At 42.4% G+C, this 16,933-nt stretch overlaps 1 protein-coding gene across 28 annotated transcripts in view; it reads left to right on the forward strand.

The window, feature by feature from the left end:
- The window catches only part of nrxn1a (neurexin 1a), a 65,722-nt gene that overhangs the window by 10,991 nt on the left and 37,798 nt on the right, over positions 1 to 16,933 (forward strand). For 20 of the 28 annotated variants that reach the window (XM_074619787.1, XM_074619809.1, XM_074619800.1 and 17 more), the window contains 2 exons: positions 13,135 to 13,436; positions 15,156 to 15,179. In XM_074619787.1, coding sequence (XP_074475888.1) covers positions 13,135 to 13,436; positions 15,156 to 15,179 — 326 coding nt within the window. The remainder of the gene's footprint in view (positions 1 to 13,134; positions 13,437 to 15,155; positions 15,180 to 16,933) is intronic. The other 8 variants (XM_074619788.1, XM_074619807.1, XM_074619808.1 and 5 more) reach the window with 1 other exon arrangement.

Raw genomic sequence — 16,933 nt, forward strand, 5'->3', positions numbered from 1 at the left:
ATGTTCCTGTGCTGTCATACCTCAACGCCAAAGTTGTCCAGTGTTTTTGCCCCCTTTTTAAATTGTTCACTGATGAACAAAACTCACAATACTACCTCTCTCCTCTTGCCCTCTTTCTCCTTTTTTCCTTCTTTGTTTCTGCCCTTTTTCTCACTGTTTGGGACACCACCCTCTGTGAATTTAGGAAACCTCAGAGGTACCCCCACCCTCATCCCCCTGATACATATTTTTATTTTGTATGGCTAATGGGCTGTTCTGGGTGGTTTTGAAGTTAAATGTATTGACAGGCTCTAGTATGTATGGTAATGCAGACCTTAAGAGCCGTTCGGCTTCAAGCTCTCATTTTCGGTTAAATTGGAATGTTTCATTTTTTGGTAAGGTAAGCTGTCGATGCATGTGTGTGCGAGCGTGCTCATACTAAAGCATGCGTGCGAATGAATCGGCAGCTCCGGCCTACGGTGCTTTTGAAAATCTGAAGGTAGGTGCCGCTGGGTCGGTCGGCTCCGCATGACGCTGATGAATGCACTGATTGACCCACATAAAAGACAGGCCTGACTGTGACAGGCTGATCCGCGTCTATTGTGCTCTTTGATTGGATGAGAGAGGACATGATGGCGGCTGTCTCCCATTGTGACAGCGCTGGCCGCCATGTATTCGCTGAAATGTGCCACTTAATGAAACGTTCATCCGAGCTGGTGGAAGGAAATATCTTGAATAGAGCTCAAATGATGTCTTCATCCATCTATCGCAGTGAGACATCTCTGTTCTGACAAGTATATTTCTATATTTTTGTGGCTCCTATAGTGCTGGAGATTCTGCCTTAAAATGCCTGGCATGAATCATCCAGGTGGCAGTGAGAATTTAATTGCTTCATCTGGCTTACGCTCAGCATTTTAAATCACCTGCTCAAGGACCGTCATGTATTAACATATGTTTCCAGCATTATTACACAATGTATTCAGTGTATTTGTGTATAGTGGATGCCCTCACTATAACGGATGTTTGGATTGTGATACACTGAATGTAGAGCTGTGGCTGATTTTTCCTTTAATTTTTTTCAACCTTTGAAGTCTCTTTCAGAGAGTGTACACATGAAAAAGCGGTGTGTGTAATGTGTGTGTTTTCGCTCTGCATACTGAAGAGTAAAGGCTGTCAAATGGTGCAGACGAAGCCTAGCTTAGGTTAGCTCAGCGTAAAGAGGCTTTTTGAGGAGCCCGCAAAGCTGAAATGAGTTTCTTTGAGGGGGCGGATTGGGGTATGGGGAGGGGGGGGGGCCTTAGAAAGATATATAGCATGTGTGTCTGCTTGTGTGTGTGTGTGTGTGCTGGAGAAATTGAGAAAAAGCGACTGTGCCGCCTGTGAGAGAAGAGCTAAAGGAATGAATGATAGAGCGAGCAGAGAGGGAAAGAGGAAGCGAGGGGGAGATAAAGTGAGTCGTCTTCTCTCCTGTGATGTAGAGCAACTGCCTGTATCTGCAAAGGGACAGCGGTGCTCCCGTCTGCCCTCCCAGCCCAGTCATTCTGCAAGGGACATCAGCCCTGATGGGAAGCCCTGGACCTTTCCCCTCCTTCATAAAACACAGCTATCATTCTCCCTGGAAACGATACCCACAGATCACTAATCACTTTGAGTGGGTGAAAATGCACGAATTGTGGAGGGAAGAAAGAAAAGAGGGAGCCAAATTGGATTTTCATAAGTATCGAGCAGCCAAAGGAAGAGGGGGAAATGGATTTTTTTCTTTTTTTTTTGAAAAGTATTGAGCAGCAATAATCTGGATGGAAAATGTGCTTAAAGCCAAGTAGCAGATTTTGCCCTTTCTCTTCTCTCTGTCTGGCCAAGAATAGACCGTGAAGGGTCCTGGGTGAATGAGTGATTGTAGGTGCTGAGTAGGACTGAGGAGTGGCTCTTGGACGTAATTGGCAACGATGCTCGTTTATGATATTTGTTTACTTAGTTTTAGTCTTGAGGCGGGTTGTCTGGTTAATAACAGTTGTTTGTGTGCATGTCCAAGTGTTCTCGATATCAATCCAGCAATCTGTGCGCGGCATAGACAAGTGGTCAGCTTCGCTTGAAGTGACCTTTACACACGCGCTTACGTGAACGGGCGGACAAACAGACACTCACACACCATAACCTTTAGAGAGTGCCCGCTGAGTAGGTGAGTGAGTGTGCGTTCAGTGTAAATATGCATGAGTAAGGCTGCCTGCACATATTCTTCACGGTCAGTGGATGAAGGCAGGACGGAGAGCGAGGTGCGTGTATGTTTCTGTGAGTCTTGTGTGAGTGTGCGTTCAGGGGAGGTGGATTGTGAGTCATCACTTGTGACTCATAAAGCGTCGGCAATCAAAGCGGCTCATTTTAACACATTGTCTTATGGCAAAACCACACAGATGGAAGCACACTCCGCCACACACACACACACAGACACACACATGGTCAGTGTCACACTCTTTCTCTTTAAATTGCCTCTTTTGTTTTTGTCCCTCCACCTCGCTTTCGTTTTCTCCCCCGACACACACGTGTGCGTGCTTTTCTCACAATAACACACACACACACACACACACACACACACACACACACACACACGCAGAGGATGGGCTCTGTGCTGACTCCACCATATGTGAGGTTGGGAGTGGTAGCAGACGCCAAGACAAGAGGAACCAGGCAGTACCAGCAAAGTACAGCATGTCTCCTACCTCTTACTCATCATCATCTAACAGGCCTAATAATAAATCACACTAGGACTGATTTTCCTTTAATAAATTACAGCCACTGAAACTGAATTAGAAAACATATTTGTGTTATTTAAATTATTAATAATATGATTATTATTATAGGATTTCTCAGCTTATCTCTGTCAGGTGTTGTTTTGAGGTTTTAGTGCTCAAGTAATCACTCGATCATCTGAAAGTGAATCAACAACAATTTCGATAAATGATAAATTATAGAAGTTTCTTATTCATCTCAAATGTGAAGATTTCCTGCTTTTTAAATTTTATATCAATTAGGGCAGCAGCTAATGATTTATTTCATTATCGATTAATCAGAATTATTTTTTTGATTAATCGATTCATTGTTTTGTTTATTAAATGTCAGAAATGAGTGAAAAATGCCTGTTATAATTCCCGCATCTTCAAATGTCTTGTTTGTCTGACCAACAGTCATAAACCCAAATTATTCAATATACTATCATGAATGACAAAGAAAAGCATCAAATTCTAGCATATATATTGTTTTTCGATAATCAAAATAGTGCTGATTAATTTTTCCTGTTGATTGACTGATTGATTAATTGATGAGTCATTGCAGCTCTATCATTGTAAATAAAATATTTTTTGGTCCATTGTTGGTAATTTGAAGACGTTAGCTTGGGCTCTGGCAACTTGTGATGGGTATTTATTTTTTTTACTATATTCTGACATGTTATAGACTAAACAATTAATCAGTTAATTGAAAAAATAATCAACGGATTAATCGACTACTAACTACTCATAACTAATCGTTACTTGCAGATCTAGTAGAAAGCAATGAAGAAAGTTGCATTATGTTTGTGCCTGTAGGTTTAGGGAATCAACTGTCCATGTAAACACAGCGTTATCACATAATTCGATCAGTTTTTTTAAGAGAATCTTTCCATTAGGGCTGCAACTAACTATTATTTTCATTGTCAATTAATCTTTCGATTATTTTCTCGATTAGTTGTTTGGTCTATAAAATGTCAGAAAGTGTTGATCATTGTTTCCCAAAGCCCAAGAGGATGTCCTCAAATGTCTTGTTTTGTCCACAACTCAAAGATATTCAGTTTACTGTCATAGAGGAGTAAATAAACCAGAAAATATTCACATTTAAGAAACTGCAATCAGAGAATTTAGATTTTTTTTTCTTAAAAAATGACTCACACTGACTCATCGATGATCAAAATAGTTGGCGAATAATTTAATAGTTGACAACTAATCGATTAATCGTTGGAGCCTTGGAGTAAATACTGTAATACACTGTATATTTGTCAGTCATTAGCTACTGTAGTTGTAATGCTTACATAATTCAGCAAAACGGGCAAGTGAGCAGCGCTCAACTGGAGGTGAGAGAGAGAGCCGCTTGGTGTTAAGAGGCAAGTGTCTGGTGATTGGCTGCCTGCCCGACTGACTGGCATGAATTTGGCTCCTGATGGCCACATCTTGAGCTGTGAATAAAAAAAACCTGTTAAAACTAAGTTTTGCCCCCTCTGGCCATCAGCAGCGATAAAGCAATCGCAACAAAGTTTTTACTGCAAAATGCACAATTTTTCTGGATATACTCTTTCCACTAATGGGACTAATTCTGCCTCTATACTCTCCGCCACTAACGCCCATTACAGTTCGGTACTACAACACTCATTAATGCTTAACACCCATGCAGCTCTTGTAATGAAAGTCACAGCGCTACATAGAGAGCTCTACCCCCACATTATCAGGGAGATGCACCGTTACAGAACTCACCATGGGAAATGTGAAGCAATCCCACCAGCAATGTATACATTTACTAGTAATTGTATGCAATTACCATCCTGTTAGCAAGTACGCATTAACATATTCGCACATCCACCGCGACGCTAATAGGAAACACACAAAGCCGATGCACCCTGTAATCGCCTAAAAATAAAGACATCAAACGGACTCCCCGTTTACAGAGGATGAAGGGAAAAGATAGAGCGGAGGCTGGCTGCGAGTTTGCGAGGGAGGGGTGGGCAGCATAGGGGTAAAGGAGTGTAGAAAAGTGATGGTGAGGACAGATAGGAGCGCATTCAGAAAGTGGGAAAGGAGAGGTGGAAAGAGAAGGTCGGAGACGCAGAGGGAGACAGGAAGGGAGATAAGACTGCAGCGTTTCTCAGCAGGGGCGCCGCATCTCTCCTTGGGCTCCCCGACATGACACAGTCTCGCATCAGCCGGGATGGTATTCATGAGTGATGCAGATACCTCACACACAAGCACACACGCAAACACAGGCAAGTCGGTGCTCCAGTTGTCTCCTACCTGTTCTAGCACTTTCCATTGTGTCTGCGTGGGTGCTGAGAGCAGTGGCCCAATTGGCGATTCACTCCAGTACCCCATCTGGCATTTGAAGTTCATTTCTTTGCTGTTTGCCAAAACAAGAACAAACACGTGAACAAGGATATACACACACACTTGCACTGACGGGCGTTGCACACATACACATACTCATTTACTCGTTGTGGTGCTTGTCTGGAATAACTACGACAACTGAAATCGCCACAGCATTCATTAAAAACCCATTACATTACCTTTATGAAAAGAGGTCTTTATGCACTTGTTATTTGTTAACAACCTGCTGTAAGGCGTTTCATTAGGTGTGTGTGTGTGTGTGTGTGTGTGTGTGTGTGACAGGGCAGTACGTGTGTGGATTTACATGCATGAGTATTTGCCTCCGTGGGTATATTTAACTGCCTAAATGCACATTTTCTCAGCGCTTTATGGTCTCCTCTGTGCATATGTGCCATGATGTATTTACGTGTGCTTGCGTGCACGACCGTGTGCGTGTGTGTGTGTGTGTGTGTGTGTGTGTGTGTATGTGTGTCTAACACGGATGAAACTGACTCTGATCTTATCCAGCTTAAGACAAATACACTGTTCTGCCTGCAGACATTGTCATGGAAACAAGCCGGTTTCCCTGGGTACCAGAGAGAAGGCCAAATTCAAGCTACAGACACAGAGAGAGAGCGAGAGAGAGAGAGAGAGAGAAAGAGAGAGAGAGAGATGAGCAAAGATAAAAGAAACAAAAAGGGACAAGAAATAAAAGATTGAACATAATGGCAGGAAGTGTGCTGTTCATTGTTTTTTCTTCAAATGAAATTCAAAGGGATTAACAATATAGGATATTATTAAGTTATGTACCATTTGTGTCAAATAAATTCACTTAGAAAAGGCCATATCTGCTCAAAAACAATTTGATCTTTAATGTATTTTACTATTTACCAAGAAAAAATGCTCCGTTTGACTATTTTTTATCACAGTAGATTGAATATATTTGGGTTTTGAAGACATGACATTGGACTCTTGGATATTGCGACTATTCACTATTGTATGCAGTGGTGGGAGAAGTATACTGACCTTTTACTTAGGTAAAAGTAGCAATACTACCGTGTAAAAAAAAAAAAGTCCTGCTGTCAAAGTTAACGAGATAATAACGCGTTAACGCAACTAATTTCTTTAACGCAACTTACGTTTTTTAGGTTGAAGCAGGCTCATTTTTAAAGCTAGAGTGCCCACTTTGTGATAATCACATGCAGTTTGGGGTAAGTCATAGTCAAGACAGACAGCTGTTGTTGCCTGTTGGGCTTGAGTTTGCCATGTTATGATTTGAGCATATTTTTTATGCTAAATGCAGTACCTGTGAGGGTTTCTGGACAATATTTGTCATTGTTTTGTGTTGTTAATTGATTTCCAATAATAAATATATACATACGTTTGCATAAAGCAGCATATTTGCCCACTCCCATGTTGATAAGATTATTAAATACTTACTACAATACAAATCTCCCTTTAAGGTACATTTTGAACAGATAAAGTTGCAATTAATATGCGATTAATCGCGATTAACTATTTGAATTGATTGACAGCCCTAGTTCAAAGTCTTACTTCAGTATAAGCACAAAACTTCGCATCAAAATATACTTAATTTATCAAAAGTAAAAGTACTCATCTGCAGAATAATATATATTATGTTATTGAATTACATTTAGTGATGCATGAGTTCATCACTGTCATATTACAGCTGGTAAAGGTGGATGTATTAGTTGATTTTTTTCTATTAATAATCTGAATATTCAAAGTAACTAAAGCTGTAAATGTAGTGGTGTAAAAAACATTATTTACTTTCCAAATGGAGTGGAGTAAGTAAAAAGTAACATAAGATGTAAATACTTTAGTCAAATAAAAGTACTTAAGTACAGTACTTGAGTAAATGTACTTCATCCACCACTGATTTTATGTTTATTATATTTTAGAAAATTAACAACTACTGCTATAATTGATTAGTTGTTTGTCATTTATCTAGTAAAAATGTCCCAAAATTTGATGGTTCCAGCTTCTCAAAAGGGAGAGTTAGCGGCTTTTCATTCAATCATCTTAATATTGTAGTAAATTGAATATCTTTTGAGTGTTTGTCAGACAAAACAAAACATTTGGTGATATCACCGGGGGCATTTTGACACTATTTACTGCTCCAAAGACAAAGCAATTAATCAATTAACCAAGAAAACAACCTGCCGATTAACAGATTATGAGAACAAATTGTCAAAGCAGTGTTTTTTAAACTGTTTGCTGGAAAATGAAATGCATTCAATTTAACAACAACAAAACAAGGAATAAGAGCTCAACGTTGCAGACAACCAATCTGTCACTTGTGTCCTGACAGTAATATCCTCCTCTACAGTATTGCTCCCTTGGCTGTGATGTGATAGCCCAATCGCTTTTAAAGCCAGATGCTGTATATCACTGAATAGAGATGGAAACGGCCGTCGTAGCCTTTAGTGAACTTGGCTGTGTAGGATTTTCACACTTTAACTTAATGTAGAGACTATGCATATGTTAGCATACATTTACATACATTTCCCGCACTGGTCATCTGTCTGTATACTGTATGAGTGCGTAGTTAATCCACCTGTCTGTCATTAAGGAGGGATGCCTTCATGCCGGATGTTTGAGTTTTGTGTGTGTGTGTGTGTGTGTGTGTGTGTGTGTGTTTGCGTGTGTGGACAGTCTGAGAGGAGCTGATAGCAGAACTGCATGGTGGGCTAAAAACGAGGTGCAGGGGAATTGCAGTGTGCTATCTCCAGAATGACAGGGCTGCCATGATTGAGGCTCGCTACACTAGGATTTAGATACACCAGCATTTTTCTCTCTTTCGTTCTCTCTAGCCATCCATCCCTCGCTCTCTGCCACTCCCTTTCCTTGTCTCTCTTTCTACCCCTCTACCTCTTTCTCTTCCATTTTGTGTCGCCCATCTCAATGAGTTTCTCCGTCTCCCCTCTTTTATCCCTTCTTCTTTCAAATTCCCCCCTGTGCATCATCTTTCCCCCCTTTTTTTCTTCTCCACCCTGCATCTTTTCCACCCTGCTCCCTCTATCAGGTGCTGTATAATGTAGGCTCCCCTGATGTGCTCCCAGCCTCCATCCGCCATTTTGATTCAGTACAGCTGTCCATGATAATGTACTGTTCACTCAATCACTCTTTCTCTCTCTCTCTCTCCCTCCTTCTCCATCTCTCTCCCTGACACACACACACACACACATGCACGAACACATCCGTATTTGCTGTCGCCCCTGTAACACAGGGTTGCCATGGAAATGACAAATTAGAGTGTGAAACGTTGAGGAGGAAACCCATGAGAAGAGACAAAGCCACACACACTCTGCCATATGCACACAAACACACAGAGAAATCCAAGTGATGTGTGTTTGATCGGCGGAGGGGCGGTACAGTTGCAGCTGGTCCCAGTAGCAGCAACCATCAGATCAGTTATTCACTCTCTCCCTCCTGCCTCCCCACAGGCTGCTTTATTCATTATAGTAGGCCTAGTAGTTTAATGATAGCCTTCAAAGTCTAACGCCAATCATCTTCCGTCTTTACATTCTTGATTAATTTACTTCTTCTTTCGCGTACTAGTTCCTCGCACGTTTTTTGCGGGTCATTTCTTACACCATTTCCTCCTTCCTTTCCTTTCTTCCTGCTCTCCTCTCCTCTCCCCTCTCCTCTCCCCTCTCCTCTCCTCTCCTCTCCTCTCCTCTCCTCTCCTCTCCTCTCCTCTCCTCTCCTCTCCTCTCCTTCTTTCCTTTCCTCTCTTGTCCTTTTCTTAAGCAACTTAATTTAATCAGATCGTCTCAGTGAGATCAAGGTCTGTTTCTCAAGGGAGAGCTGTGAAAAAGAAAAACATTTTCAGTCCGATAAGGCTGCAACTTAAGATTATTATCAGTGTCACTTAAACTGTTTATCACTTTTTCAATTGCTCGATTGACTGTTTCGTCTGAATAATATCAGAAAATAGTGGGAAAAAATACCCATCAGAATTTCCCAAAATTACATCTTCAGATTGTTTTGCCCGACTAACGGTCCAAGATCCTAACATATCCAATTTACACAGAGAAAAGCAGCAAATCCTAATATTTCAAAAGCTTGAGCTGACAAACTTCTGGTATTTTTACTTAAGAAATTACTTAAACAACCAATTGATTCTTAAAGCTGTTGTTAATTATTCTTCTGTCTAATTACCAATCAATGAATCGACTAATCATTCCAGTGCTACAACCAGACCTTACATAGATACAACCACACGAACAGCGAATTTATAGAGAGATTACCTCACTTACCTCCCTTAATCAGGTGGTTTCATTGACAAATAATAAAGATCATTTTCAAGAAAGAGAAATATTTACAGTCAGACCTCACATTCAACTGGTCACAAGAAGTCACAAGAAACAACATAAAAAACAACAGATAATAAAGCGTTGAAATCTACACAGGAAGTAAAAGAACCAAGCTTGAGAGAATCCTTTTTTTTTTAAACTTTATTCAATCACGTAGTAGGGCTGGCCTCGACCAAGAAAATTCTTAGTTGACTAAAGGCCTTTACACACCGATGACGTGAAGAATAAACACGAAAATGCAAAATACTCGCCTGCGAATATTATACATCTTAGGCTTTTATTGTGAAAGGTCAGAACAGAAGAAGTGGATCTGGTCTACGCTGCCTTTGTCAAAGTTGAAAGGAGTAATAAAGTTTGCCGCGTTGTTTCGGACTACAGAGCCTCCGTGTTGTTTCATAAATATAGGCGCAACTCAACCTGCCACACAACGTGATTGGTTGATGCCTTTATTTGTGGTGCGAAAGATCAGAAAATCGACCTTGTTCCGGAAAACAATTACAAAGCTTTTTCGCCATGTAATATTCGCATTCTGTGTAAAAGTATTAATTTATTTATTCATTATTTATCATTATTTATTCATTATTATTATCTGGGGGCTGGAGCCAATCCCTGCTGACATTGGCTGAAGGCGGGGTACACCTTGACAGGTCGCCAGACTATCACAGGGCTGACACATAGAGACAGACAACCATTCACACTCACATTCACACCTACGGGCAATTTAGAGTCAACAGTTAACCTGCATGTCTTTGGACTGTGGGAGGAAGCAGGAGAACCCAGAGAAAACCCACGCTAACACGGGGAGAACATGCAAACTCCACACAGAAGGGCCGCAAGCCGGATTCGAACTTGAGACCCTCTTGCTGTGAGACGACAGGGCTAACCGCTGCACCACATGACAAAAACATTTCAAAAAAATATATTAGCATGCAAATTAATCTCATAAAAAAAAACACCCCCAGTGTGTAAAGGTCTTAACACGATTTTGTTGATTTAATGAGTTTCTCCACAAAGAATCACACAAAAGCACCACTTTAAATCTTGTGTTTACCAGAGATGTGCTCGTGAGTTTCTTGGAAAAAAGCATATATAACAAATAATCGACTAAAGAAATCTTAGTCGACTAAAACCAAAACGACCGATTTGTCAACTAATCTATCTCCCTATCACGTAGTGTCTTTAAGATCAAGGCCTTTTTTGCAATCAGCACAATGAAAAACATTTACAGTCTGACTTAGCATACAACCCCGCAGCCAGCCCACAAGAAACCTTGAGTTAACCAACTAATAGAGAGAAAATGAGCCATATGAAACATAAGGTAATAGTGCCTAAAAAATCTCCCTTCTTTTCCTCTTTCCTTTCTCTGTATTCCTTCACCGTCCTGCTCTCCTGCTCTGATCGACAGTGCTCTCCACAGGATGAAGTGTGACATGTGGTGTGTATGTCAGTGTCTGTCTCACTGTTTACTCTGAGCTAATACTGACTCACTCCATTAATCTGAGCTACAACAGATCCACTCCAACCTGCCCACTTGAGAGCGTGTGCGCTTTAGGCACGTCTGTACACTGAATACATGCATGCACGACACATGTTCGTCATTGTGCTTGTGACACCCAATATGCATTTTGTAGCCTGATTTGTGTGCGTGCGTGCGCGTGTGCGCCCGTTGTTGTTGCGAGCCAGAGCTTCCAGATCGATGCAGATGCTTTATGTGCTCCTGTCTAGTTTAATGACATGTCTGTAAATTAGCAACAGAATGGTGGAGCACCACACTGAAACCTAATGGCACCTCTGTAAATTACCGCTAGAATGCTGCTGGACGGCTGCGTGTGTTCTCATTGTGAACAACTTGGCTCCCCCCCCCTCACTCCGCCACCTCATCTACATTTGTCTACGTGTGTGTGATTGTGTTCTAGCATTTGTGGCTGTTCTTTCTCTGCGTGTGTGTGTGTGTGTGTGTGTGTTTTTGTGTGTCTCCCTCCTTCTCCTCGCTCTCGCTCCTCTCAGTAAAGACTAGCCCGAGGCCCTGAGTTGGTAATAGCTTTTCTGACAGCAATACACCAATATTTACAGAGACCAGCACCCACCCACACCCCCGCACATTTCATGCACACATAAAAAAGCCTATATTCGTCCGCACACATTCACATGCTTGAACACGCACATTTTAGGCATGCACACACACACACGCTCTTAATTAACATGCTGGGAGGGAAGGCATCACACACTAGGGGGAACTCACACACATGCTGGCATACAACTTGTTGTTTCTCACTCACATATTGGCATTCACACTTTTGGGGTTCTTTTTTTTCATGCAACCGAAGCAAAGAAAGACAATTTGCCACAATTGCTCTTTGAATTGTGATATATTCTCACTTTTTCCTTCTCATTATTCTCCCCGTGTTATATTCACTCAAGTGCGGCCAATTCCATTTCAGCGCTCTTCTCTCTGCCTCTCGCTACCTTAATAACCTATTACACTTCAGTCTATTCATTACGTGGCAATCCCTCCCCTCCCTCCCTTCCCACCTCTCCACCAAGTGTCTGTCTTGCTCCAGCCTGACCTAGTGTGTGCGTTAAATTCCCCCTCTGTTCTCCTCATTATCGTGAACTACAAGTTTATGCCAGAGGCTCCTCAGAGCAGAGAGAAAAGGAGGCCAACGAGACGCGAGGAGAGGAATGGTGGCGTGAAGCTTAAAGGGAGGTGTGAGAGATATAGGGATGGTGGTGAGAGCGGATGCGGAGGAAGGGTGATGCTTTTAGGGGGGGGGGGGGATGGGTGTGAAGGAGACAGATAATGTCGCCCCTGCTTGTGTATGCCAGCACAATAGTATGATCGTTTTCTCGCAGATATGTGTAGGTGTGCACATTTGTTCCTCTGCTGGCTTGTGGCTGCGCAGTTCTGTGTGAGTAGGTGTAAGAGAGTAGATAAGAGAGTGTGAGCTTAAGAATGATGGATTGCAAAACCTTGGTCTCGTGTCCTTGGGGGTCACTGAGGGTGTGCAAGGTAAGTTGCCATTGGCCGCCTGCTTGTTATTCTGAATTCTAATTGGCCTGCTTTGGCTGCCGCGATGCTTTACAGGCCGCTGCTCTCCATCTTTGATCCCTCTCGAAACCTTCGCTAACCTCTACACATAGATACGCAGACACGCACATTCTGGCTTTTGACGAACATCACGAAATGAGCCCTGTTGTCAAACAAGACCACATCACTTCCGACTGCCAGCACAGCTGTTCTCTCAAAAGGGAGGATGGCAGGTTTCATAACGAGTTTGGAACGCTGCAGACTCACGACTGTCTCTCTCGCATCCACACTGTTTAATCTCCAACCCACATGAGTGATCAAAGCTTGTTTACGCACCACTCCATGTACGATTAGAGGTATGGAAGGAAGTGTTTCTTCCAAGTGCTGGCATCAGTGAGGCTTTGCTTGACAATAACAACATTTTCAGCATCTTGAACAATATGTTTTGTACTGCACATCCAAATCAAATTTAACCAGGCCCGGCAGAGCTTTGTTTTACTCGGCTGGCTCAGATGAACACCCACCATTTTATCATCTTTGAGCATATTGTGAAGAGCAGTGTGGGAAGAAGCAGTGTAGCTTGGATATTGTGGTAATCATTATGATAATGTTCAACAAGAATGTAATGTCTCTTCACTTATTTGTTCTTCCTCCCTCCTCTTCCACCTCTCCCTTTCTGTCTCAGCCCGCGAGGAGTATGTCGCCACCTTCAAGGGCTCCGAGTACTTCTGCTACGACTTGTCGCCCAACCCCATCCAGTCTAGCAGCGATGAAATCACACTCTCCTTCAAGACGCTGCAGCGCAACGGCCTGATGCTGCACACCGGCAAGTCAGCCGACTACGTTAACCTGGCACTGAAGAACGGAGCCGTGTCGCTTGTCATCAACCTCGGCTCCGGGGCCTTCGAGGCCCTGGTGGAGCCCGTCAACGGCAAGTTCAACGACAACGCCTGGCACGACGTCAAGGTCACCCGCAACCTGAGACAGGTAACCAGACAAACAGGAGGTGGAGGAGTGAGCGACCGAGCAAACAGGAGAGGAGAGGAGATATGAAATGGGTTACGATATTGATAAGAGAAGAAAGAGGGAGGGACAAAAAGATTCCAAGTGGTAGACTAACGGATGGATGGAAGCATGCTTGGATTTCAGTTAGTGATGAAGTGATGAGCAATCATTGGAAAATTAATTGATAACAGTTTTGAGGACCCTTTGTCAAGCAAACATGCCAATTTGCTTGTTTCAGCTCATCATTTGTGAGGTTTTCCTTGTTTTATATAATTATTAGGGCTGTCAAAGTTACACGATAACGCCACAAATTTCTTAATTTCTATTTTTTTTATTGTAGCGGGCTCAGTTTTAAAGCTAGAGTGAAGATACTGGCATATGAAACTTGAAAACCTAAAGAGTCATGTCATACTAGCTTGTCGCAAAGGAGGCCAAATAACGTTCCAAATTTACGCTACATTTTGGCGAGGAGAAAGTGGCAGGGCCATTTTCAAAGGGGTCCCTTGACCTCTGACCTCAAGATATGTGAATGTAAATGGGTTCTATGGGTACCCACGAGTCTCCCCTTTACAGACATGCCCACTTTATGATCATCACATGCAGTTTGGGGCAAGTCATAGTCAAGTCAGCACACTGACACTCTGACAGCTGTTGTTGCCTGTTGGGCTTCAGTTTATGATTTGAGCATATTATTTTATGTTAAGCGCAGTACCTGTGAGGGTTTCTGGACAATATTTGTCATTTTTTTGTGTTGTTAATTGATTTCCAATAATAAATATATGCATAAAGCAGCATATTTACCCACTCCCATGTTGATAAGAATATTAAATACTTGGCAAATCTCCTTTTAAAAGGTACATTTTGAACAGATAAAAAATGTGCGATTTAATCGTGATTAACTATTTTAATTGATTGACAGCCCTAATTATTGTAAATTGAATATCTTTTGGTTTTGGACTGTTTGTTTGGACCAAACAACACTTTTGAATACTTGAGCTCTGGCTAACTGTGACGGGAATTTTTTAATATTTTCTGACATTTTACAGACTAAATGATACATTTTGTTCATTTGAGAAATAATTGACAACGATCATTTTAATTCCCTGTTAAATAGTTTCAGTGCGTGTTTGACGTTGGTGAACCACAGCGACTGCTGCAGATGTTTCAGGGGCAGCAGAAAAGACTTTAGGCCGCAGCAAGAAACTAATCAATGTAGACGCTACGGTCAGTGGTGTGTTGTCCATCTGCAGCGATGCTGTGGTAGGAAGAAAATTCCTGAGGTTTTGGTCTTAGTTTACAGTGGGTTAACCACCAGACCAGCACTGCTCTCAGCTCTAGGTGAGTGATTTTTCAATTGTGTGTGAGTGAATGTGCGAGTGAGTGAATGAGCGAGAGAGTGAACTAGAGAACACCGAGGGTCACTCGCACTCAAGTGCTTGTAAACCCACCTGTGCCCTGCCTCTACCGTTTGCCTGTTTGTACTACTAACTTGACTACTAACTTTACTAACCTGCTAGTGAAACTAACCACCATCCATGGAATGATTCATTCTACTAACCCTAACCTGTGCCCTTCTCCTAGCGAAACCACTCCAACCAACCTACTAACCTCACCAGAGGCCTTCTAGCTTTCCTTTTTTTGTTCCCGAAAGTTGTTCTGTTCACAGTTTTTTGCTTTCCTTTCTCCCCCTCTCCTACAAAGCACTCAGGCATTGGACACGCTATGGTAAACAAACTCCATTGTTCGGTAGATATCATTCTAATTGTTTCTTAGTTTGGGTTTGCCCCGTGTCTATTTCCTTTTGAACCATAGACTTCAAAACTAAACCAATAAAAGGATAAATGCGGTTGGTAATCTTTTACGCTTAAAAAGCCCCCGTCCCCCCTCCTTGCCAACCATTTTTTTTTCTTTAGATCCTCCCCCTTCCCCTTTCTCTACCGTTTTTTTTCACCCCATCACTCTGTGACTGACGTGTAGGAGTGTACTGATTGGCTCATCCCTAACCTGCACGCAAATGGCGAGCCCCCCCACCCCCCCTCCTCCCCTTCCTGCATGGCGTGACTCAGAAACCCTTCCCCTCTCTGATTGGTCCATAAAATGGATAGAGAGGTCCCTTCTTCCCCTCTTTTCTTTTAAATTCTTTTTCTTCTTTGGATTTTACGTCCTCCACTCTGCCACTGCATGTTCTCCATGGTGCCTCTGATTCATCCAGTCCTCAGTTGTTTTAATCTACTGTGTCCTCTTTGCCAGTGGATGCATGCAGAGAGAGGAACAGGCCGCATGTTTACATATTTATATATATATGTACGTGTTCGTGTGGAATGAGACGTAACCCATCTAACACCTGTGCGTGTGTATACATCAATATGTGTCTGTTCGTCCATGTGTCATATCATTCAGAATCGCTGATCTAACAAACCCCCCCAAAACCACATGCTAACTAACTAACACCATCATCATAACAACACAACAACATAACATCATCACAACTACTAACAGCATTGAAATCATTAACCCTAACCTCAGCAACCCAACACAGCTTGGCCTGACACAAGTAGCACTCCTGTGGCTGCCAGCAGTGCAACAACTAACAACTACTAACAAGTAAATAGTACTAACACCTACTGCAAAGCACGAAGAAGCCTGCGGAGACTTTACTAACACCTGCCTGGCTGGGCGAGTTCGCCCGGCAACGATCAGTGAGAGGGAACTTACTGTAGCGGGAAAGTAAAGAGCTCACAACCTTTATGGGCAGTTGAACATGGTCAGTAATGTCCTGTAGAATATCAGGGTGATAACATACCACTAAATGTGACTTATGTGTGACAGGGTTGGGGAACCAGTGAAAGCTAAAAGCCCCATACAGGCTATTATACCGCAGAATAGGCTGGTTAAATTATACTGTAAGAACGCCAGCGTCAGGTTCACTTTAGGTGGAGCATTAAGGAAAGTTGTTATTAGTATATTAGGAAGTAAATCTGCATCTTCTACTTTAAAGATAAAGCAGCTTAGAGTCTGTGGCATAAAGAGGAAAACTGGTTGAATTAGCAGACATAGAAGATTAGGATAGTCTTTGCTGCACAAATCGTGTTTAGTCTGTTTTGTAAAGTCAGTACAATGCAGGGACAGAATAAGGTTTTGAAGTTTGGGTGTGAAGAGTCCACCAGTGGTTGCCCTGAAGCTTTGGGTATCAGTGAATCTTTATGAATCACACACAGACAGGCAGAAGCAGGCAGAGCAAATAGTCTGAATCCAGTTAGAGTGCACAAGTATTAGATGGGGCTACAGAGTGTATTACAGAGTGAGCGAGTGGCATTTAACAGCGTGTAGCTACATATTTCTAATGTCAGTAATACCAGCAAAGTCGAGAGGCAGCAGCACTCAATTACACCACACAGTTAGCACTGATCCACACCAAAACAAAGTCCCAGCAGCACAACTAGCCAACTCCCCAAACCAATCAGGCTCTATCCCCACCA

Source organism: Sebastes fasciatus, chromosome 20 (genome assembly GCF_043250625.1).
Source record: "Sebastes fasciatus isolate fSebFas1 chromosome 20, fSebFas1.pri, whole genome shotgun sequence".
NCBI classification, from domain to species: domain Eukaryota; kingdom Metazoa; phylum Chordata; class Actinopteri; order Perciformes; family Sebastidae; genus Sebastes; species Sebastes fasciatus.